General features: G+C 35.8%; 3 protein-coding genes across 4 annotated transcripts; 2 read left to right on the top strand and 1 right to left on the bottom strand.

Annotated features, from left to right (window-relative positions):
* LOC109710248 (G-type lectin S-receptor-like serine/threonine-protein kinase SD2-5) lies at positions 4,105-6,651 on the top strand. The gene has a single exon (XM_020232757.1). The coding sequence runs from the start codon at positions 4,105-4,107 to the stop codon at positions 6,649-6,651; it is 2,547 nt and encodes an 848-aa protein (XP_020088346.1).
* LOC109710910 lies at positions 7,561-13,352 on the top strand. Of its 2 annotated transcripts, XM_020233719.1 has the most exons (8): positions 7,562-7,823; positions 8,487-8,542; positions 8,624-8,748; positions 9,430-9,589; positions 10,174-10,598; positions 10,739-11,242; positions 12,272-12,353; positions 12,905-13,352. In XM_020233719.1, exons 1-8 carry the CDS (start codon positions 7,755-7,757, stop codon positions 13,041-13,043), a joined length of 1,560 nt encoding a protein of 519 aa, XP_020089308.1. In that variant the 5' UTR covers positions 7,562-7,754; the 3' UTR covers positions 13,044-13,352. The 2 variants fall into 2 exon arrangements, with proteins under 2 accessions (XP_020089309.1, XP_020089308.1); XM_020233720.1 differs by lacking the exons at positions 12,272-12,353; positions 12,905-13,352 and adding an exon at positions 12,083-12,265 and having other exon boundaries at positions 7,561-7,823.
* On the bottom strand, positions 17,274-19,960 carry LOC109710838 (U-box domain-containing protein 4). The gene has a single exon (XM_020233620.1). The coding sequence runs from the start codon at positions 19,655-19,657 to the stop codon at positions 17,459-17,461; it is 2,199 nt and encodes a 732-aa protein (XP_020089209.1). The 5' UTR covers positions 19,658-19,960; the 3' UTR covers positions 17,274-17,458.

Raw genomic sequence — 25,014 nt, 5'->3', positions numbered from 1 at the left:
TTTTTATATTTAACATATATAACGGAAGTTAATAATTGTAGGGAGAGAAACAGTAGGAAACAGAAGAAGGTGATGTACGATATCGACGGAGGTGTATTATGAGGTGCAGTTCTAACTTCATATTTTTCTGATTCATGCTTCAATTTATTGATTATTTTCGATTTATTCCGAGATAAAGCATATTATTATTGCTTAACAAGGAGGAAATTTGAAGATGCGCCAAACATTGATGAGAAGCTAACTACGTAAGTAAGAAATTTAAAAATTTAGCTATAAAAATATTAATTTTGAAAGTTTTAAAAACCAACTATATAGTAGGAAGATATTTTAAAATTTAGGTCTGTGCGACTAAGTAGTAGGAATAATAAATGAATGAAATGATTAGAGGGTAAGAAAAATAAATGATGTGGTGTTAGGATGGGTGGATGAGTGAAATGTCCTAAATACCCTCAAATAAAAAAAAATGGATGGTTAAGAAACTTTTTGACAAAATAAAAAATAGCCGGCCTGGTCCTCAGACTCACAAAGATTACAATAGAATATAGATACCTAAGTACATTGAATTCAAGTGTAGAGTTATTATATTTTTGAAAAAATAAATAAATTGATACTTTCGATTTTTTAATTATTATATTAAAAATTATAGAGTTGAGATGATAGTGTTTCCTTTCTAGAGATTAGTATATAGTTTTTTCAAAATTATAGTATTAACCAAAGAACTAGAAATAATCAAAATATTAATTTCAGGGTTAAAAAATTCAAAGCACCACATGAATGGTACTTCCGAAAGTACCAAATTAGTCGGACTCTTCGATTCATTAATGCTTTAATATTCAACTAGTAGAAAAAAAAAAAAAAAACCAAGCGTCCTTAGCACAAATGGCAAAGAGTTTAGTTGTTGGTATTGATCGGGTTCAAAGTTTAAAGTCTAATTGTTTTATATTTTTAACTAAAATTTATTTTTTAAAAAATAAACGAAATGAATAATATGTTATTTTTATTCTCTTTAAAAAAATAGACAAAAAAAAAATAATGGTTAAAATTTGCAAATCTGCCTTAGCTGCCACGTAAGAGATCTAATTAACAAAACCGCGTGCCGCATGACGAACATTGGAACGAGGTTTGACATCGAATGATGTTAGCAACGTAGGACAAGGAATTTCTTTTTTCCTTTTTTTTTTTTTTTTTTTTTTTATTTTTTCTGAGTACGGGACCAAAAAGAAATCGTTATCTTCAAATCATCATGTATCTGAAAAGTCAAACATGTCCATGCCTGAGTTGTTTTTTTTTTTTTTTTTTTTTGAAAGATAGGTAGTACGTTATTCGTTTTGTTTATTTAATTTAGAAATAAATTTAGCTGAAAATATGAATCAACTAAGATTCGAACTTGGGTCTCGGATACCAACCATTAAATTTTTTGCCACTTGCTCTAAGGACAGTTGATCACGCCTGAGTTGTTTAACTCAAATGAGGAGTGATTGATGTTTAAATGACAAACAATACAACAAGTTTGCAATATAGAAACAAATGATATTCGATTTATAAAAAAACTGCGCACTATTTTTTTAATGCTAATCTTTATGTTTCATAAAGCATATATATCTAATTAACTCTTTTCTGATTTAAATTTCTTTAATAAAATTTTGGACGTGGGTCCTCCACATGATGCTTTTATGCCAACAAAATGCGGCAGCAAGCTACAGTTAATCGCACCACTAGCCGGCAACTTTTTATCCTATATAATTAAAATTTTAAGTTTACTATGTATTTAAATTAAATTTTATTGCTCAATTTTTTGTTAAATATAATAAAAACTATCTGTATACTAAGATTTGGTAATGATTGGGCCAATAATACAGCAAATATACTGACGAAATAATTTTCATTAAAGTCAATAATATTTTTAGTGGCAAAACTTGACTAAAATAACAAATTAAAATTAAAAATATGACCATATATAGTTTAACCGTACATTTCTTTTGAGGTATATATCATATATCCATTTTATGAGTAGAATGATTTTTTCCGCTATATTGAGATAATGAATAGAAAAACTTCACTTTTTTTTTTTTTTTAAGAGAAAAATAGCATGCTACCCACTTTATTTATTTATCAGATAAATTTAGCTATAGTGCTTGAGACAACGCGGTCTTAGAAAACATAAAAGGCAACCAAAATAAAAAAGACAAATAGAAATTAAAATAAAAAACTATACAAATATCACAAAATTGATACTTGTACTCCTCACCGAAAAACTTCACCTGTTGATGGGATAAGATGTATGACTCACTCAAAAACTTCACCTGTTGATGGGATAAGATGTATGATTTACCTTCATTTTCTAGTGTAGTGAATAATATTGATAAAGAAAAAGCTAAATTATGCTTTCCATCCTTAAACTACAAGACACCTAACATTTTTGTTTTCAAACTAATTTATTGTAATTTGTGATTTAAAAATTTAAATTATTATANGATGTATGACTCACTCAAAAACTTCACCTGTTGATGGGATAAGATGTATGATTTACCTTCATTTTCTAGTGTAGTGAATAATATTGATAAAGAAAAAGCTAAATTATGCTTTCCATCCTTAAACTACAAGACACCTAACATTTTTGTTTTCAAACTAATTTATTGTAATTTGTGATTTAAAAATTTAAATTATTATAATAAAGTCTCGCAAGCTAATATGATTGGTTAAATATTAATAAATTATTAATGTAGAAGTAATATAATATTTTTTTAACTATCGTATTATTGATTCTATTTTTTACACATCATTTATATGTTAATAATTTATTAATATTTATCCAACTAAATTATATCATAAAATTTTATTATAATAATTAAAATTTAAAATTATAAATTAAAATAAGTTAAAGCTTGATGATCAAAATGTCCCGTGAGCCATAGTTAGAGGATAAAAAATGTAACATACCCAGTAAGAAATGACCGGCGAAAATGAAAAGGGAGTAATGAGAGAGATATAAATAAGTAATATATTTATTCAACGTAGACCGGGTCTGCCACACATCAGAACTTGATCATCTAAGACCGGGTCCGTCGCTGTTTAGACTTTTTCCTCATTTTACCTGCCCCGTACATCATAGTATCATACAACCCCAACGGAGACTATTGCTTGCACAGAAAAATCAGTACATCACCACGCATATTATCTTATTATTTACAGTCCATTTCACTGTATCTTTCACACGTACCTCTAATACTCCGGACGCTACAATCAGAATGCAACGTCTAACCTACTTGGCGGCAATCTGGTGGGTCATCTGGACGGAACGCAACGACACTATTTTCCGTGAGTACCTCCCTAATGCTACCAGGGCTCTTGAGCGCGTATCTAACTTGATGATTGCTTGGACTTCTATATTTTAAAGTCTCACTTGTTCGACCTATACTTTCTACATTCGCTCTTGTTTCCTTTCTTCTCCTTTTCCTTCTTCTTTTTTGCTTTTTTTAGGAGGCCCTGGCTGCTTCCAATATGTAAGCCTAGTTCATTTCGCTTGATGAATGAAGCGGGTAGCTTGCTACCTCATTCTCAAAAAAAAAAAAAAACAAAAAAAAACAAAAATATAAAAAAATTTTAAGTACTATCTACGTGATTTTATATTTTTTTATTTTAGTATTCTATAATTTAATTTAAAGTGTATCAATTTAATATTTTATAATTATAATTATAATTTTATTTTTTATTATTAATTTTATTAATTTTTTTTATTAAATCAGTAATAATATTAAAACTAAATGGTACTACAATGAATATTCGATAAATCTAAATAGAGTATCTCAAGATTTTTGTATATAATTTAATAAAATATTAACGGAGAAGCTGAAAAAAAAAATACTAACTTGATACACTTTAAATCATATTGTACTAAATTAAGAAAAATATAAAACTACATAAATAATATTTGAACTGTACCCTAAAATATATAATGATGAATCAATAGCTGCTGTAGAGTAATGTCAAAAAAAAAAAAAAAAAAAAAAAAAACTGTATAAATCACCGAGCTAGAACAGGTAATAACCGTTTTACAGATCAGCTCGATCGTTGCTCCATTTTCCCCACCAGTTGAGAACTACCATGAGGCTTCTCCGGCGCCGCTGCCTCTCCCTCCTTGCGATCGCCTCCTGCTTTCTCCTCAGCTTTCTCCGCCCGCATGCCAATCCCTGCGACTACCCCACCGCCGGCCTCTCCACCGTGTGGACCAACAACCCTTCCATCCTCCGCCAAAGCGTCGCCTTCCCCGACGGCGCCTCCGTCCGCGCCATCCTTCTCCGCATCGACCCCTCCGGATTCGGCCCATCCTTCGCCTGCGGCTTCTTCCGCGTCGCCTCTTGCGACGCATTCGTCTTCTCCATATTCATCGTGCACAGCCATGACGGCAGCTTTATCACCAACTCTGCTATCGCATCCCCGCAGGTCGTCTGGACAGCCAACCGCGACCGCCCCGTCGGCGACAACGCCACGCTCCAGCTCACCGAAACCGGCGACTTAGTTCTCCGCGACGTCGATGACACCCTCGTGTGGTCCACGAACACGTCGAACAAACACGCGGCGGGTCTAAACCTCACGGAAGCGGGAAACTTACTGCTCTTTGATCGCGCCAACGCTTCCGTCTGGCAGTCCTTCGACCACCCCACCGACACGCTCGTCATCGGCCAGTCACTTTCCGAAGGGATGCGACTCACTGCCGACGTCTCCGCCGCGAATTACACCAGAAGCAGATTCTACCTCACCGTCTTCCCCGACGGTCTCCGCGCCTACGTCGACTCCGATCCGCCGCAGCTCTACTACCGGAAAGGCATCACCACAGTGAAAGCCGGGAGCAAGCCGACGTATGTTACCTTCACGAACGGCAGCCTATCAGTCTTTGTTTCCTTCAAGCAACCCGGCAAGCCCGACATAACGATTCCGCTAACCCCGGCGGAGTCGGCTCAGTACATGAGATTCGAGTCCGACGGGCACTTGAGGCTCTACGACTGGAGCGCCGCCGGGTGGAGGATGGTGAAGGACCTGCTCGAAGTGTACCCTGACGACTGCGCGTATCCGACGGTGTGCGGCGATTACGGCGTTTGCACGAAGGGTAAACAATGCAGCTGCCCTTCGACGGACTATTTCCGGCAAGTCAACGACCGGGAAGCTAAGCTCGGTTGTGAGCCGTTGACTCCTTTATCTTGTGAATTTTCACATGATCATGATTTGTTAACTCTCAATAATGTCTCTTATTTCAATTACATCGACACCGATGCGACCGCGTTTCGGAGTATCAGTGAAGAGAGTTGCAGGACGGCTTGTTTGAGGAATTGTTCGTGTAAAGCCGCGTTTTTTCAGTTCGGTGGGGGAAATGCTTCTGATGGGAACTGCTTCTTGCCCTCGGAGATTTTCTCGTTGCAGACGAATCAACTGGCGATAAGTTATTACAGTTCTTCTGCGCATGTTAAGGTGCAGAGAATCCCCTTATCCCCTGCTTCTGCTCCTGCGAAAAGCCCGCCTCCAATTACGAAGGACATTGATGCAGGAGTTCCAGTAGTTGTTATTCTAGGAGTTGGAGTTTCCTTAGCGTTTGTTATCATTGTAATTGTGTTTGGGGTAAGGAGATGGAAGAGAGCGGAAGAGGATGGGGAACTTTTCGATCTAGTCCCAGGAATGCCGAAACGGTTTTCATACAAAGAATTGAAAGAGGCTACAGGGAACTTCTCCAAGAAGCTCGGAGAAGGAGGATTTGGGTCGGTTTTTGAGGGGAAAATAGGCGACGAAAAGATTGCCGTGAAGCGTTTGGATTGGATCGGTCAAGGAAAGAAAGAATTTTTAGCTGAGGTCGAGACGATCGGTAGTATTCACCACCTTAATCTTGTAAAACTGGTTGGATTCTGCGTGGAGCGAACGCATAGGCTTCTTGTTTACGAATTCATGTGCAACGGCTCGCTTGATAAATGGATCTTTAGTGCGAATCGAACTCCCGTTCTTGATTGGCATACGCGGCGGAAAATTATCTTAGACATAGCAAGGGGTCTTTCGTATCTTCACGAAGAGTGCAGGCAAAAGATTGCCCACTTAGACATCAAGCCGCAAAATATTCTCTTAGACAAAAAGCTCAATGCTAAGGTTTCCGATTTTGGACTATCGAAACTCATAGATAGAGATCAAAGCCAAGTAATGACTCGAATAAGAGGCACGCCGGGGTACTTAGCGCCAGAATGGTTGACTTTGAAAATAACAGAAAAGGTTGATATCTATAGCTTTGGTGTTGTTATAATGGAGATTGTGTGCGGGAGAAAGAACTTGGATTACTCTCAGCCCGAAGAGAGTGTTCATCTGATTAGCTTATTGCAAGAGAAAGTTAAAGCCAATCGGTTGCTAGATGTAGTCGATTGTTACGACGACGATATAAAATTGAATGAGGGAGAAGTGATTGAAATGATCAAGCTTGCGATGTGGTGCCTGCAAATCGATAGTAGCGTAAGGCCTCCGATGTCTACAGTAGTGAGGGTTTTGGAAGGCACGGTGGGTGTAGAAACTAGTCTTGCATACAATTTCGTAGCTACTAGTACAGCAATGTCTAGCAAAGATGATACTTTGGATTCTTTGTTTGTGCCTTCTGCATCAGTTTTATCAGGACCTAGGTGACAACCTGATCTGTATGGTCTCGTAATTGTTGTTTCGTGGCGTTCATATATAATGCACGATGTAATGTAACCGCTTTTGATTTGTATCTATACTCCAGCTTTAATACATACTACTAGGCTCAGCTATTAGCCACCTCTGCAAATTCTTATAACCTTTAATGGAACTTATAGGGCTGAGGCAGCACAACTTTATCCAAAAAGAAAAATAAAAGAAAATTGTACTGCACCCTCTCGGTTCTAGGTTTTGATTAAATTGATTAGTTCAAATTCTCATTCTGAATTTGTATGATTTATATGCCGAGCGGAGTTTAAAATAGGGTCAAAATCAAACATGTCTTGTGTTAAAACATTTTTAGGTGTAAAATTTGAACAATGAACAAGGCGATGAAGTCACATCTTTCCATTGCCCCGTTAAGGGATATAATGGAAGTTATTGTAGGGAGAGCACCTGATAAAACAGAAACGATGATGTACAATATGTTGGTAAAGATGTATTTCGAGATGACTTGTCAACTCCATATTTTCTGATTCATATCTCAAGTTTTTGTTGCTAATGATCGGCTCGGAGGAATTAATTGGCTCGCTTATTTTCCTTACAAATAAGAACTTACAAAAATATGCAGATATCCACAAATCTAAAATCTAAAATCCAAATATGCCCAAGATTCAAAAAAGAAGAAAGGGAAGGAAATCCAAACAGGCCCTAGAGATTTTGAAGTTATAAATGAATTGTTTTTTTTTTTTTCCTGAGAAAAATAAATTTACATGGGCTTATCCTACTTATTGGGCCTCCCTCCGGCCCACATGCACCAACGAGCTAGCCCAAGTCCACGTAGTACGCCACACGTTTCGGACTCGCACGCACCGTGCCGATATTCGTGCGTGCTCTTAGGACGCCCCTCGCCCCCCTCGATCGAAGCGACGATACCCTCGCACTCGTGCGAGAACGCCACCATAAAAGGCCCCAGCAAAAAAGGCTAAGGGCACCGAAGAAAAAGGCGGGAAACGAAGCCCTCTCCGCTCGAAATTTCTCCCCATCTTTCCCGCGCCCCGCCCTCCTCTCTTCGATCGGGGCTCAGATCCCGACCTTTGTTGCCCTAATCCATGGCGGAAGGTGTAGATCTCGATCTTCTACCCCAGATCCTCTCCCTCGCCTCCGATCGACTCCAAGTGGTGAGTTGATCCCTGTTACAGGAGGTTTCTAGTTGATATTTCCTTGATTTTGATTCGTATTCTATGATTTATGGTCCTATTCTTGTGTATAATCCTATGCATAGGAATGTGTATTTGAAGAATTAGGGTTTGATTCATGCAATTTTAGGGATATTGAAGTGATTCTAAAATGGAATATTAGGATTCTGTTTGGGGAGTGAGATGGGAATCGTGTTCGTGATGACTTGCTAGTATGAGAATTGGATTCGCAGCATTGTTCTTCGTAATTGTTCTTTATTCCAAAATTTTAGATTTCTGTTAAGGTTTCTTTGCCTTCGAACGGCTTATTATTGTCAATTCAGCTGGCAAGCGGAATCTGGTTGGTTGAACGACATGTTTTCAAGTTGAAAGGAGAAATTTTGCATGTTTTAATATCCTGTGATCAGGAAAGAACCTTATAATGTCTTTCACTCCTTACTTGTATACTGTGTGACTTTCTGTTGTTATTACTGTGACTTCACTTTTTATTCTTCTTGCGGTGGACGCCTGTAGGCAATTAATGTGAAGACCTTGGCTCCTCGATCTTTCCTTAATGCTGTAGATGTTATCTATTTGCCTTCAGTAACCAGTGAATTTGATTTGATTTCCTGTGTTTTGCTCTAAGCTTTCGCCATTATGTTGCAGATTACGTATAAGTGGCTCAGTCGCAACTTTTCAATTTCCTCAAATTGCGCCAAGGGGTACACATTTTTTTTATTTTTCACACTCTAGATGTTGTTGTATGTAATATGGTCAGTAATTTCCTCAGTCATTGCTTTCAGGCTGCTTCAGGAATTCGTTAAGAAACATGGGGAAGAGTTAGAAGTGATATACACATTGTCTGGATGGTTAAAGAGCAACCCTCAAACCTACTGTGTCAAGCTTGCTTCAGGTCTTAAACTTGAGGGTAATATGAACTTGTGAGAACAACTTCAACACAAGGCATCTCTCATTTCTAGTCTAGCTTCTAGAACATTCTTCATTCGTGGCTCCATAATTTGAATTTCCTTATAGGCTTTCTTTTTTCCTTAAGCATAATAAGAAGAAAAGAAAAGAAGGATGTCCTCTTGAACTGGTTGATTGCTATCACCTTTGATTGGCAAGTTTTTTTCTTTCACTCTTATATGGAACTTGCTTCTTCGGATTTTGGCCAGGTGAATTTGCAATTGGGAGCACATGTACTGCTCCTAATGGGGCCAAGTCAAAATAAATTGGATATTAGTATCTGTGCTAGTTAATATTGTTCCTTATATTGTACTTATTGGCATTGTTCATGGTCTAAGAATTGACATTGTTTATTGTATTTAGAAAAGATTGCATTTTCATATTGTTCAATAACACCGATTCTCTTTAACAAAAGCTATGGAGAGAAAAGTGTAATCTTATATGTTTAACAAAACAATACAAAATTTGAATTCCTAGCAACTTCGATGCAAAAGTGAGAGGAAAAGTATATAAAAAGTGAAATGGAAGTCAAGCTACATGAATGGAAATCCAACCCTTATTGATGTTTTGCGCTGCGATTGTGGGTTAGCATAGCATGTCACTTATAATCTTCTGAGATATTGAACTCTTTATTTGCTTGCAGATGTGAGGAAGGAATTTAAAGATACCTGTTCAATTCAGGTTTATAGCGTCCAGGCTTGCATCCCAAAGGATGTTGCAGTGCTTTGGAGTGCGGAGTTTGTGCAAGCAGAAGAGCTCTTTAATGAGCCCTCGAATGAAGAAAATTGCTTGAGGGATAATAGGTAAATTATTCCTCTCTTGTTTAGTTATTTATTATAGAAAACCTATAGTCAATAGGTTTTTCATAGCACTTTGATATTTACAAATGTATGTGCATTTTGCACTTATAGCATATATAACCCTCATACGTACATATTCTCATTGGAAATTCCAAATTTCTGTATATAAACCTAAAGTAGGTCTTGTTCTTCTGATATAGGCATTCTAGTTATGCCTTCTTTGAATTTATTTTTAAGTGTAGGTGAAATCAGAACACCTAGAAACTTCTGAAATTTAAAAACCTGCAGCCATAAATTCACTCCAATATTGTGTACGGTCGGTCTATCTTGATTTTTAGATTAATCTTTGTGAAATGTACATAAAATACTTGAAAGAACTTAGTTAAAGAAGTATGATGGTTCAATTCTAATTTGGTGATGTCGCCAAGTTGAAAATCTGACCATTGGAAGAATATGATGTGATTTTGGGTTTAAAAATAAATAGGCAAGGGCTTATGTGCAAAAACTCCTCCATGTCATTGAACGTATTGTTAGCTTTATCATAGTTTCATCTCCGCTTTATTGATCTCTGTGGAATCTTAATTTAGGTTTTGTGGTGTTTCAAATTCCTTTGTCAAGCGTACTGTCAATGGGAAACACGTCAGCCCCACCCCACCAAAGCCTGTGATAGCTACAGGAGCAGCTTGGCAATCTAAATCTAGTAGTATTCTAAAAGACCAGACTGTTCATGTTCAACCTCCACAACAAGGACTATCAGGACAATCGAGTTCAAAGCATGAGTCAACTGACAAAAGTGATATCGCCACTTCAGCAAATATTAACACAGCAAATAAGCTGCCTCCTGTTAAAGAACCAACTGTTGCTGTTCTGACTAGCAAGCAAAAAGACCAAAACGGGAAGGACTCATTAGGAAATACTGGATCGCTAGCTAGTCTGTGGGGTCGTGCATCAGCAAAATCAAAGCCACCAAATTCTGCTACAGAAACTACTAATGATATTCCCAGTGTTTCTGGTAAACAAAGTGGTGTTGCCATATCCTGCCTTGTACTATTCTGTTTTGATTGAATATGAAGTGGTTTCTATGCAAATCTAAAGCTAGCTTGTTATATACTTGCTGATTTTCTTCCTGTTTTTGCCTACTGCTATATTCAGTGACAGCTGAAGCTCAAATACGTGCAAAAGAAGCAGCAAATGCTGCTAGCAGTGATGATGAACATGATGCGAATTTGAGGAGGGAATCAAATCATGCAAGTGGTAGAAAGAGGAGGGTTGTTTTTGATTTTTCAGATGATGATGATGAGGAAAATGTAGTTAGCCTTGCATCTCCAGATTCTCCTAAAAAGCATGTAGCAGCTGCCTCGACTAATGCTGAGAACTTGACTCTGAAGGAAACAAGTTTAGCACAGAAAAGAGAGACTCTGGAGAAAAGGCAAGAGAATGTTAAGGGCCTGAATTCAGACTTGTCATCAAAAGCTAACATGAGTAGTGGGGGCAATAGTAGCAATGGAGGCATTACCTTAAAATTGAAGAATCAGAGTGACAACTCAGAACCAAATGCAAATGAAAATAATACAGATCAGACCACCAATGCTGCTTCTGCCTCACCCAAGAGGAGGAAAGTGTTGAAGACACGGATTGATGAGCGAGGAAGAGAAGGTGCTTTATTATACTCTTTTTTCATGATCAGTTACTTTATCATACTTACCTCTTCAATTGTCTAAGGAATGCTTGTCAGTGGTGTTCCTTGCTCAGGCCTGTATTCTTTCCACTGTGGATATTTCCCTCAAGGAACTTTCATGACTGCCCACAAAAGCATGTAATTCTATCTTATTGCGTACAAGAACCTTGAGCTCATAGGATGCAAAATGATATACTACATTTGGTGTGGGCATGATATCGTTTAAGTATTTCAATGGTGAATTGGTGATTACAATTTAGCATTCATTAAAGCAATTTTATATGAAGCGTGCAGTCATTCAACAGTATCTTTTTAAGGAATCATTCATTCCACAATATGTTGTTTTAGGATGTTTAAGAATATAGATATTGCTTACTAGTTGATATTTGGTATAAGAGAACAGTATGAGGTACCCTTCTTCTGTCATCTGAACTTTATTTTACTTGTCTGCTGAATACTACCTTTTTCATGTCTAGCATCAGTTATCGAAAGATAGTTTGTTAACAATGTCCAGGAAATCTATACTGGAAGTGTTCTTTTTTGTGCCAAGTCATGGACCACTATGAGTTGGAGTGCGAACTTGAATTTAGCTTGTAGATATCTGTGTTCTTCATGATAAAATAAAGTATTTTATGGATTTGTTGGTTCTGGTTTTTGTATGGTGCTTAAATATATTGCTTGTCTTTTTGGGGTGATAGATGCTTTCCTCTTTATCTCTGTGCAAAATGCTGGATTCTTCTTACTGCTGCTAGTTATCTGAAAGAGTGAAGAGAAACTTGAGCAAATTATCCTTTTGTTTGACCAGTTGCTTGCTCTAGGTACTAGACCTGCATATTGATTTGGGTGGTCGTTTCTTGCCACCTCGTGAAGCTTAGGCCATTTAACTGTTTGTGTTTTGTAACACATGTTCAGCCCCATTTATTGGAGTAACAAGCTTCTGCATTCTATTCTGTTATTTTCTGCCTCTATCTAAACATTTCTGGTGTTATGAATCTGAATTATTTCAGTAACCGAGGTTGTTTGGGAGGGTGAATTAGCTCCAAGCGAGAAAACAGATAAGCATACTGCAACCGATAATGCTGGGAACAGGTACTTGTTGAGAAATGCAATATGTAATTTGAGGATATCTTTATATGCTGCTGACATGTATCGCCTCTTATCTTAGAAAGCAAATTTATAAACGTATTCAGCAAATCCATTTAAATTTCCAGTTACCAATCCTTAATACGAAATTTTCTGCCAAAAATTTAATTTTTCTCAGATGTTAATAGATAGGAGCAGGACAGAGAAGTATATGTGATAATCAACTTGTGGTCTAATTATGTTTGCTGTGCTACATATTATTTTACTCTATTTTGAGTCATTTGGATAAACTAAACTTCGTAAGTTCACCTTTTCTTTTCTTAAGGAGAAATTACCTTGTTTCTATCTCTCATGACGGCACCATCTCAACATCCTGAACCTATAACATCATATTTGAAAGGCTTTAATTGTCCTTTGGAATGAAAAAGTTTAAACAGGTGAAATCAGATTTCACCGAGTAATTACCTTATGTTTTTTACTACTACGTAGCAATATCTCTCTTTCAATTTGTTGAACTATCACTATAATTTACATCTTTCACAAACTGTCATTATCAGGCCTACGGCCGCTAATAAACGGCAGGCAGCTGTGAGCAGTAATCTGCCGAGCAAGACTGCTGGTAACAAGAAGCCAGCAAAGGCGGGCGGGAAGGATCCCAAGCAAGGGAACATCTTGTCCTTCTTCAGGAAAATCTGAGTGTATCTGTATGAAGTATCTTCCATAGCTTCAGCAGTCATAATTAATGTGCGGCACTGGAAAATTTTGTGGGGGTGTGTGTGAGGTGCTGCCATAAAGAGGTTGGAGCTTTGGCTTGCGGGAAATAGAGAATCTGCTGTAAGTCGACAGTCGACACTGTTTGAGATAATCTTGTTCTCCAGTGAGATCTTAATGATGATTATTATTATAACAAATCGTGCAGCATATCCATGGCGACTCAATGTTTGTTTTTGCATGACAAAAATATTATGAAATTGTGATATTGTATGGTCGTACTTATACCGACAACTGCTAACAGTTCCACTGTGATTATCAAATAGAGCGTGATCTGAGAATGCATGATATCTACTTGTCATATGATAACACCTAAAAACGTGAACGAGGAAGAAGTCGCAAAGGCTAAGGGCCTGTTTGGTTTGATGTAAAACTGTGAAAAAAAAAATTTCGTGGAAAAAATTTTTTTGGAGGAAAATAAATTTTACGCTCTCTAGCGTTTGGTTTATAAAAAAAAAAAAGAAGTATTTTTTTGTTATGGTTGTTTAGTTGTTTGTTGAAAGGAAAAAAAATTTATAAATAAAAATTATTATATATATATATATATATATATATATTATTGATATATAATAATGATCATATGAATTGAGCTGGAATATTTCTAAAAGCATCAACCTTTTGATACTTTTAAGGGCGTGTTTGGTTCGCTTCTTTTTCACCCTAGAATCGGAATCGGAATGGATTAATCCGTTTGTAAGTGTTTGGTATGCAGGAGTTCCATTCTGATTCCGACTCCCGAGTGGAACGGGGATTTTCCAATCACCCCTTTTTTCAATCCGGCCTAAGAGGCCGGATTGAAAGTTGAATCCGGACGGAATGGATATTTCTTCGGATTAAATTTATTTTTTCAATTTTTTTAATTAAAATATGAGTTTAAATTTAGAATTTTAATTTTAAAATTTAAATTTTAATTTGAACTTGAATTAAAAATTAAAATTTAATCAAGTATTTCGAATCTAACTTATGAATTTGAATTTAAATTAAATTTTAATTTATATAAAGTTTTATTCAAATTTTATTTAAAACTTAAATTAAATTTATTGATTCAAATTAAAATTTAAATTGTAATTTTAAGTTTGAATTTGAATAAATCGAAATTTAGTTTTATATTTCGAATTATCCACTCTCTTCAAAGTTTAATTTTTTTTAAAAAATAAATTTAAAATTTTGACATCATTTCAAAATTTTGATGTAAAACTTTAATATTTAATATTTAATTTAAATTTAAATTAATATATTATAAAGATAGAGTTAATATATTAATCTGATTACGTTTTTTATATTTATCTGAAACAAACACTGACAATGAAAATGATTTATTCTGATTCCGATTCAGGTGATAAACCAAGAATTAGATAATGAGTCATTCCGATTCCTATTCCAGTTTATTTCGATTCCGATTCCGATTCCGACTTCGAACCAAACACGCTCTAAGTTTCTAGCCCTTGGATCTACTCTTTAATTATTAATACTTCTTGGATCAAACACTATTTCACTTACCACCATCTACCACCATCATCTCAACCCTACATCTCTCCATCCAATGGTTAAAAATTCAAAAGCACCACCCCCTTGGTGCTTTTGAGAGTATTCTAGCTCAACTTATGATCATATTACATATATTGATATTATAATTTATACTTATAAAAAATATTTAAAATATATTATACATTAATTAAATATATAATANTTATCTTTATAATATATGAATTTAAATTTAAATTAAATATTAAATATTAAAAAATTACATCAAAATTTTGAAATAATGTCAAAATTTTAAATCCATTTTTTTTAAAAAAATAAACTTTAAAGTTGAGTGGATAATTTAAAATATGAAACTAAATTTTGATTTATTTAAATTCAAACTTAAAATCACAATCTAAATTTTAATTTGAATTTGAATAAATCGAAATTTAGTTTTATATTTCGAATTATCCACTCAACTTCGAAGTTTAATTTTTTTTAAAAAAACATAGATTTAAAATTTTGATATTATTTCAAAATTTTGATGTAAAATTTTAATATTTAATTTTTGGTTTGCATTTAAATTAATATATTATAAAGATAAAGTTAATATATTAATCTGATTACGTTTTTTATATTTATCTGAAACAAACACTGACAATGAAAATGATTTATTCTGATTCCGATTCAGGTGATAAACCAAGAATTAGATAATGAGTCATTCCGATTCCTATTCCAGTTTATTTCGATTCCGATTCCGATTCCGACTTCGAACCAAACACGCTCTAAGTTTCTAGCCCTTGGATCTACTCTTTAATTATTAATACTTCTTGGATCAAACACTATTTCACTTACCACCATCTACCACCATCATCTCAACCCTACATCTCTCCATCCAATGGTTAAAAATTCAAAAGCACCACCCCCTTGGTGCTTTTGAGAGTATTCTAGCTCAACTTATGATCATATTACATATATTGATATTATAATTTATACTTATAAAAAATATTTAAAATATATTATACATTAATTAAATATATAATATAATATATAATAATATATATTTAATACTAAAAAAATAAATTACTAGATATTTATAAATAATATTTATAAATAAAATATTATAAAATAAATATATTTATAAAATCAAAAATAAAATACTATATATATATATATGAGTGGAGGTAGAATATTTTTAGAAGTACCAAGTGGGTGGTGCTTTAAAGTTTTTAGCCCTTGGATAGAGAGATGTGAGGTTGAGATGATGGTGGTAGGTGGTGGTAGGTGGAATAGTGTTTGATCCAAGGGATATTAGTAATTATGGAGTGGATCCAAGGGTTAGAAACTTAGAAGCACCAAGTGGGTGGTGCTTCTAAAAGTATCCTAGCTCAACTTATATATATATATATATGTATATATATATAGAGAGAGAGAGAGAGAGAGAGAGAGAGAGAGAGAGAGAGAGTATTATGCTTCTGGAAGCACGGAGCCTTCTGTGCTTCCAGGTCGTTTTTGATGTTGCGACTTTCGAATTGTAGATCGGTTCCGTTAAATTTGATCTAGAGTATTTGAAGTACCTAAAAAATAAATTATGCGATTTTTCGATATTATTTGCCTAGTGAACGAAGGGGCTCAAAATCAACGGCTGAAAATAAAAATTTTACAAAACGTGATAATATGATATTAAAATTTTAGATTAAAGATATTGATCTTGTTTTATATAGTATAAAGAATTTTTTATCAAAATTTCACGTGATTTGGATATTTCTACATCGTTAAACTTACAAACGGCTCACTACGGCCATTAAAATTATTGATTTTGAGCCCTTTCGATCACTAGGCAAATGATATTGAAAAATCATAAAATTTATTTTTTAAGGTACTTCAAATACTCTAGATCAAGTTTAACGGAGCCGACCAACTATTCGAAAGTCGCAATATCGAAAACAACTTAGAAGCAAAGTAGCCTCACTCTCCCCTCTCTCTCTCTCTCTCTCTCTCTCTCTCTCTCTCTCTCTCTCTCTCTCTCTCTCTCTCTCTCTCTCTCTCTCTCTCTCTCTCTCTCTCTCTCTCTCTCTCTCTCTCTCTCTCTCTCTCTCTCTCTCTCTCTCTCTCTCTCTCTCTCTCTCTCTCTCTCTCTCTCTCTCTCTCTCTCTCTCTCTCTCTCTCTCTCTCTCTCTCTCTCTCTCTCTCTCTCTCTCTCTCTCTCTCTCTCTCTCTCTCTCTCTCTCTCTCTCTCTNGCACCTCGTGGACCGCGCACAAAGAAGCCTCCTGAGCCGCGATGGTTTTCGTTTTCCGCTCGCTGCGAGCGGAAAATGAAAACTTGGGATTTTCATAGAACACGTGAAAGATTTTTTCCTAACAACCAAACATCAATATGTAAAATTTTACATGGAAAGTGAAATTGACATTTGTGTAATCATCCGTAAGCTTAAACCACATTAATCAAGCCTCATCCAGAATACTGTCTAATCAAAACAACGAAATTTTGGAGAGAAATCAACAATATAAATAAAAACAAAGAACAAAAAACCAGTCTCTGCTGAAAAGTAGATGATGTCTAGAACCTGACATAGGCTCCCTGACATACATTCAGTCGCCGCCTCATACATATATATATATATATATATATATATATATATATTCATATCAAAGTTACCACAGACTCTTAAAACAACTTCAAGCCAAACTTCAACTTAGACATCTAATTATGTGCATGTATATACATTTAAAACAGAATGTCCAACAAAATAGCAAAGTATTCATTCATTTGGATTCATATTTATAATTCTATACCCCTTTCACCGAGCACAAATCAAAGAATTCAAGACATACTTACTGCTTAAAAATTTTGAGAGAACAGAACAGACCAGACCTATGGCACCGGCACTGATATGGCTGTCGAAACCGTCAATTCCCCGCTCTCAAAGCTCGAAACCCTTCTCAAGGAACTATTTCTTGCTAGCGTTTGGTCAATCACCCAACTACTACCTAACAACATCATTGTCGGTGCCTCACACTTCTGGCACATTTTAGTGAGCAATGCCGCCTTCCGCTTCGCCCTTTTTGTTCCTGTAAGGAAGATGTTCTGCAGCAGCCCACAAAACCCTGGCATTCGCGCCACCCTGCGAATCATCATTGACCCACCGCGGCGGCACAATTCGTGCAAAGCTGCCACCGCGTTCTCCTTTCCCTTTGGACTCCCCCTCCTCATTAGTCCCACGAGGCTTGTCACCGACCTGTCCACGGAAACCACTGCCTTGGCCACCCTCTGCTGCTTTAATAGCAGCGCCAGTGCCCCCGCCGCCTCCTCGGCCACCAACTCATTTTCAAGTGCCCCGGCCAACACAGTAACTGCCCCGAATTCCAACAAACCGACCCAGCACTCAGGGTGGGTGGAAAGATTGAAGAGAGCCATTACTGCATCCTTCCTCCCTCTCGTAGTGCCTTCCTTTAATAAATTAGCCAGTGATTCTACCGCACCCGGCTCTTCGACGATCCTTTTCTTGTACTCGTGAACCACTGACAAACTAAACAGCGTGGCGGCAGCATTCTCCCTCGCCTCCACCGTCCAACCGTTCTTCAAAACATAGACGATTAGATTCAAGCACCCTTCCTCTTCAATAATTCGGCTCTTGTTCACATCATATATCGACAAGTTGAGGAGCGCGGTCACCGCGTTCTCTTGCGCGACGGAGTTCGAAGATCGGAGTAAGCGGCAAAGGGGAGGGATGGCACCTAATTCGGCAATTGAAGCCCTATTCTCCCTTCCTGTCTTGGCCAGCAATCTGATCTCACGCGCAGCAATGGCTTTCAGCTCATCCGTTCCATCGAACAGTTGGCGAACCAACATCCGAGAGGTCAGTCTATTCATTTCGATCGAGGCCTTACTACTGCACGCAGCGGCGATGCTCTCAGCTGATCCCTCGGTGCCGTCGTGAGATTCGTAAGGTATTCCATAGGCGGCGCACCACTGAGCAATCAAGCTGCGGAGGGCTCGATTAGGAACGAGGCGAGTATGCGTGAGAATCTGGCCGGAATTAGGGCAAGTGTAGTGGCCTTCATCCATCCATTGAATAATCGAAGCACGATCATAAGTCTGACCGGTGGAGACGACCACCGGATCCCTCATCAGATCGAGCGAGATCGGGCAGCACAAGTCCTTCGGTATGGCGAAGGACGAATCGCCGCCACTGCTGAGCAACCTCGTCGTCGTCTTCAGTTTCACGGAGTCATCGCCCGAAGGCTTGATCTTCGGCTCGCCGAAGCCGAAGAGCAGGAACCTACAATACCGGGCGAGAGCGACGGCACCGCCGAGGAGGGGCAAATCGGTGTCCTCCTCAGAATTAAGAATCTGCTCCTCCAAGAACTCGATCTCGCTGCGGCACGCATCGGCGTCCCGAACCCCTAACTGGTCGACGAAGAGCGAGCGGAGATCGTCGGGGTCGGGGGCGTCGCCCCGCGCGAATTCGTCGAGGAGGGAGAAGATGCTGCGGCGGAGCTCCTCGCCGCGGGGGTCGGCGCGGAGATCGGAGTCGTGGCACTGCCTCCGGAGGAGCTCGAGCTGCTCGCGCACGTCGGCGGAGAGGCGGAGGGCGCCGAGGGGGAGCACGTCGAGGAGCGTGGCGATCTCCTGGTCCAGGTCGCGGAAGTAGCCCGAGATCTGGTTGTTGCGCACCACGACCCACAGCCGCGCGGACTGGGAGCAGTAGTCGAGGAGCATCCGGGCGCGGTATAGGAAAATGTAGAGCTCCCTCAAGCAGAGCGTGGCGGAATCGGGCGATCCGCGCGGGAACGGGGACGAGGACGAGGACGACGCGCCGTAGGACTCGCTCAGGAAATCGAAGAGGACGAGCATGACGCTCACCTTGCGGACGAGGGATCGGGCGTTCCTCCTCTGCAACGGGGGGGCCGCCGCCGCCGCCGCCGCCAAGTAGGAGGCGACGAGGCTGCGCGCGGCGGCGGAGAGGGTGCCGATAAGGGCGGCGCCGCCGAGGTCCGCCGGAGCGAAGTAGGCGCCGCCGAGGGGCGATCGCCGCCGCTGATGGGAGAGGAAATCGAAAGGCGACGACATCTGCGAGAGCTAGGATTTCGATCCCTCTCCTTCTCTCCTCTTCCTCCTCCTCGTCTTCGTCTTCCTCGGTCGAGATTAGGGTTTGGTGAAGGATTCGATCAGCGTTTACGCTTTAAAAAAAAAAAAAAAAGGGTTCGTGAATTTTTCGATCGATTAGGTTTTCGGATCTGAATCTCCTCCGCGTTGGTTGTGTGTGCTCGTGCAAATTTTTCTAACGCGAGGAAGAAAATAAGGAAGAGAACAAAAAAAAGAGAGAGGCGGTTTTCCACGGGGCGAACCTTCTTCCGGTACGTAATCTCTGCACTTAAGTAGGCAAATAAACTCAATTTGGCCTTAATATGGTTTAATTAACCATATTGGTAAAGTTCATTTGGCCTTAAAATGGTTTTAATCAACAATGTAGGTTAAATTGTACGGGCACCCTCCAAATACACGCGGTTTCGAAGTTTACATTTTTTTTTTTCCCATCAAACTATATATATATATATATATATATATATATATATATATATATATATTACTTTTAATTAATTTTTTTTTTTCTCTCGGAGCCTGGTTGTCCCACACTTGTAACTTAATTCATCAATCCAATAAATAAAGCGGGTAGCGTGCTGCCTATTTCTCAAAATAAAATTATGTCTTTGTAAAATACTTTCACAGATTAAAAAATTAGAGGACTTCGTTTTCTTTACTTACTTCTGGGGCCAACAGTCCGTGTTCTTTCTACTTTTATATCAAACTTGAGAGCACAATCTATATAAAAGTAATAGATAAAATGATATTAAGGTAGAAGTATAATCTAATATATTTTTATATTTTTAGATCAGACAGAAAAAAAAATTATAATCAATTAATTGTGCTATACAAAATATAAAATTATGTATAAAAATAAATATTATATTTTTTTAATTATTCACTCACGATTGTACGTGATGATCTAGCTCACATTCTTGAGAAATGACTAAAACAATCAAATTGTTTTGCATACATACTGCGACCAACTCAATCTAGAAAGCTTAAAAAAACTAATATTTTAAACAAATAAAATAAAATTTTCTCTATGTTACGATTTGAACAACAGCATTGTCTAGCTCAATCAAGTATTAGATCATAAATTTCTATCACTATATATTCACTACTACATCCCGACAATAAATTAAAATTTCTTATACGAATTATAGATTAAATAAATAACCACAACTGAATAGCTCAGTTAATAGATATTCTCGTTGCTCAAAATAATTATTCACACCAGCACTTAAAAAAAAAAAAAAATAATAATAATAATAATAATAAAGCAAAAGCCAATGAATGGCAGGGGTAATTTGGTAATTTCGGAGAATCATGCTTGGGTAGGTAACGTACGGTGTGGAGTGGTAATTTCGCCGGCCACGTGGAAATGGTGTAAGATAAAAGTCAACGGCTGCGCATGGCGTGTCGTTCGATGCACACGTCTTGTTTTGTTTTGGTTTGGCTTGTTTCACTGCGACCTCTCTTCTTTTATTTATTTATTTATATTATGTTTGAAAAAAACTTTAAATATTATTTTTATAGTTCATATTTTTTCACTATAGTATTATATGATTCAAAGTATATCAATTTAGTATCATATAATTTTTTTTAAATTTTTTTATTATTGATTTTACTAAATTTTTTTATTAAATCAGTAACAAAATTAAAATAAAAGAGTACTAAAGTGAATATTCTATAAAATTAGGTAGGGTATTTAAAATTTTTTGTATATAATTTAACGAAATATTAACAAAAAAACTGACAAAAAAAATAAAAATAAAATCATGTGATACTAATTTGATACACTTTAAATTACGTGATATTAAAATAAAAAAATTTAAAATTACAGAAGTGGCATTTGAAATTTGTCCTTTTTTTTTTATTGACTGTGAATAGAACTAGTAGAATACTAGAATGGCTGTGGGCTGTAGCTGTAACGCATTAGGAGTCGGTAGGAGTCAATTATTAATAAATAAATAAATAAATGAGAGGTAAAGCCATATAAATTTTAATATATCTTCATATAATTAATAAATTTATTTTTATTTTTTACAAGAAATTAAAATTAGTATTTTTTTATTTTTAATATTTTGTTTTTTTAATGAAAATACTATTTGAAAATTGGACGTCGAAATTTAACTCTTTATAGTAAGAAGGATTAAAGGCAAAAATCGAAATTAATGAAGAGGAATCTGATTCTTGGCTCTTCCTTTTGTCCATCCCAAGGTATATATCTTTTGACCAAGCAAAATTAAGATTTATTACTCTAAAAAACATAGAAGGGATAGTCCAAGATTTTTTATTTTTTATTTTTTTAATAAAGGTCGTTCGTTAACAACGTAATTTGTGCCATGTGTAAGTAAGTATCGAATCTATGAACTTAAAATGTGTGAGTAGTCCCTGCACTATCCACATATTGCAATTCCGTTCATATATTTTTCACCAAAAAACTATAAGTTTTAATTTTTTTTTTTTTCAAATATAGCATATAATATTTATTATGTAAGTAGATTTTGTGTTATATCAAGAGTAAAGAATAAATTGTTAATTTTGTGATAAAAATTAGATTTCTATTTCGAACATGTGTAAAGTGCGCTAAATGTGAAAATTAAAGCACATAAATGAATAGTATTCATGTATTTAAAATCGTTTTATTTAGAGATGATGAGAATTTGAAGGATTAGGTAGACACAGTGGAATTGGTTCACCAAATTACTTCTTCGCAACTTGATTAGTGAACGAATATGATAAATAATTTTTATTTGATTATTTATTTATTTATTTATTTTGTATGTATATGCGTGTATGTTGAGAACTGGTCCAATAGAATCTTTCCATCTAGCATTGGCTTTACTTGGAAGATAGTAGTTCCTCTTAAGCACACATTGAAATTAATTATTTTCTCTCTTTAGTAAATCTATATGTCACTAGTTCGCAGGAGCATTCTCAAGTATCGTTGAATATAAATATTAAAAATATCATTTGAGCTGAATCGAATATAATAAAATTTATTGAATATAAATTTTAAAAATATCATTCTCTGTTAACTTAAGATTTTGAAGAATAACGATTGTTTCACCTAATTTAACATAGTATTAGAACTGAAGTTCTTGAGTTTGAGTTTTGTGAAACTCCTACATGTGAGAGAACGTGTGGAATACAAATTTTTAAAACTACTACTCTCTAATAGCTTAAATTTCTGAAAAATAACGACTGTTTCACATAATTTAACAGTTATTTAATTACCTCCGCCCTAGAGTTGATTCTGAGCCATTGGGTGTATGTTTAAAGTTGACCAACCATACAAATGACACAGACATGAGGTTTTATTTATAAGGATTTATCTCGTCAAGTATTAGACTAAAAGGTTTGGACTTTATTAATTTACTTATCAGAGTTCATCTATGATACTTTTACAAGTATCATCCCCATGTTGCTATCACGTTTTTAACCATTGGATCTGCTTTTTGATTACAAATAGCCCTTGGATCAAACATTATTCCACCTACCACCACCTACTCCCATCATCTCAACTTCACATCTTTCCATCCAAGGGCTAAAAACACACAAGTATCACTTGGGTGATACTTGTAAAAGTATTCTAGCCCTACTCTACTTATCATATGTATTTGTACATAATCTTTTTACAGAAGAATTAATATTCTTGGTTGCACTTACCTTTTAATGTTTTATATGAAACCCTTTTGACTAGTACTGTTGCATTCTTAATGAACCGTACAAATTAACTAAGTTTTAAACTGATCTTGAAATGAACAATTTATATATATCTCTGTAATCGTAGCAAATATTTATTATTTTTATTAAAGACAAGTTTGTTCAACCACTAAACCAACAACTGAATCAGTACTCCTACTTAATAAGTTACTGCTATTGTGCATGCATGCTCGGACCGGTTCCATAGCAACTACAACAGGGAAAAAGAACAAATTAGTGACTTGGTGTGGATGATATATAACGATTCCTTTTTGCTTTAACTATAGATAAGGGCCATTTGGAGATGAAACCTTTTTTCTATAATAAATATTCTCGATAAGAATAATAACATATATATATATATAATAAAAACATTGCCGTCGAAATACGAAGAAAGAAAAATTATTAGACGTTATTTAGATATTGGATTTGTAATATATATTACTCTTATTAATTACACCTTTAATTATCATCTCACTAATATGACAAAAATTAACATGTCATATATATACAAACCAAAAAAAAAAAAACTTCTCTTCTTGGAGATCGAATATCTGCATTGCAGTTAGTTCTTATGCCAACATAAAATAAAAGAAGTTTATAAAAAATCAATAATGTAACATCAATTGTAGTCCTTTTCACTGGACCATTCGTTGATAAGTTGATGTATTATTTATTATTATTTTTTTATTAGCATCGTGCTAATGCTGGACAACAACCCTAATTTAAACAATTAGAGAGATTAAATTAATTAGATCTAAATTTCTGATCACACCATCTTCCGGAATAAAACAAAGAACACCGCAAATGCTCGAGCAATTCCCTTTTTCCACGTACTATATATGTCCATGTTTTCTGTTATTTCCTCTCATGTGTAATGCCATGTGTATCTCAAAATACTCGAAAAAAATTAGAGAGGTTCACAATAAAAATCGAAATCCCAATAGAAATAGAAATATAAAGAGAAAAAGAAATAGGCTGAAATTGAAAATGAAATGGTGAAAACTCATAAAATTATTTTGGTTCGTAAGAGAAATTGAAATCAAAATAATATCCAAATTAAAATACAAAAAATTAATTAAATGTTAAATTTAATTTACTCTCCGAATTTGTAATCAAAATTTGAACTCGTAATTTAAACTTAAAATTTAAATTTGAAGTCAAAAGTTAAATTTAGAAGTACATCAACATATCAAACTTATATTAGAATTTGAATTTAAATTCAAAATTTTAAAAATTAAATTTTAAGTTCATACTTCAAATTTATTTTTAAATGTATAATCTATTCTCAAATTAAATATGGACTAATACTTGAATTTAAATAATTATTTATGAAAAAATAGTTCTCAATTTCTTTCCGAATTAAAGTTAATTCTCATTTTCATGATGAAGATTCATTTTGGGATAATTCATTTTTTCTTGGAATAAAAATTAAAATGCTAATCCCTCAATTAATCATTATGATTTCCAATCTAAACCTTAAATTCATTCATATCAAATATGTCTCTATTGACTGACCGTTTCTAGCGCAAGTGGCAAAGAACTTAATAGTTGATATCCGAGACCTAAATTCGAATTCTAGTTGATTCACATTTCCAACTAAATTTATTTCTAAATGAAATAAACGAAGC

This window comes from Ananas comosus, linkage group 5 (assembly GCF_001540865.1).
Source record: "Ananas comosus cultivar F153 linkage group 5, ASM154086v1, whole genome shotgun sequence".
Classification (NCBI taxonomy): domain Eukaryota; kingdom Viridiplantae; phylum Streptophyta; class Magnoliopsida; order Poales; family Bromeliaceae; genus Ananas; species Ananas comosus.
Note: the sequence above shows the minus strand (reverse complement) of the source record. Positions and strands in the feature narration are given on the sequence as shown.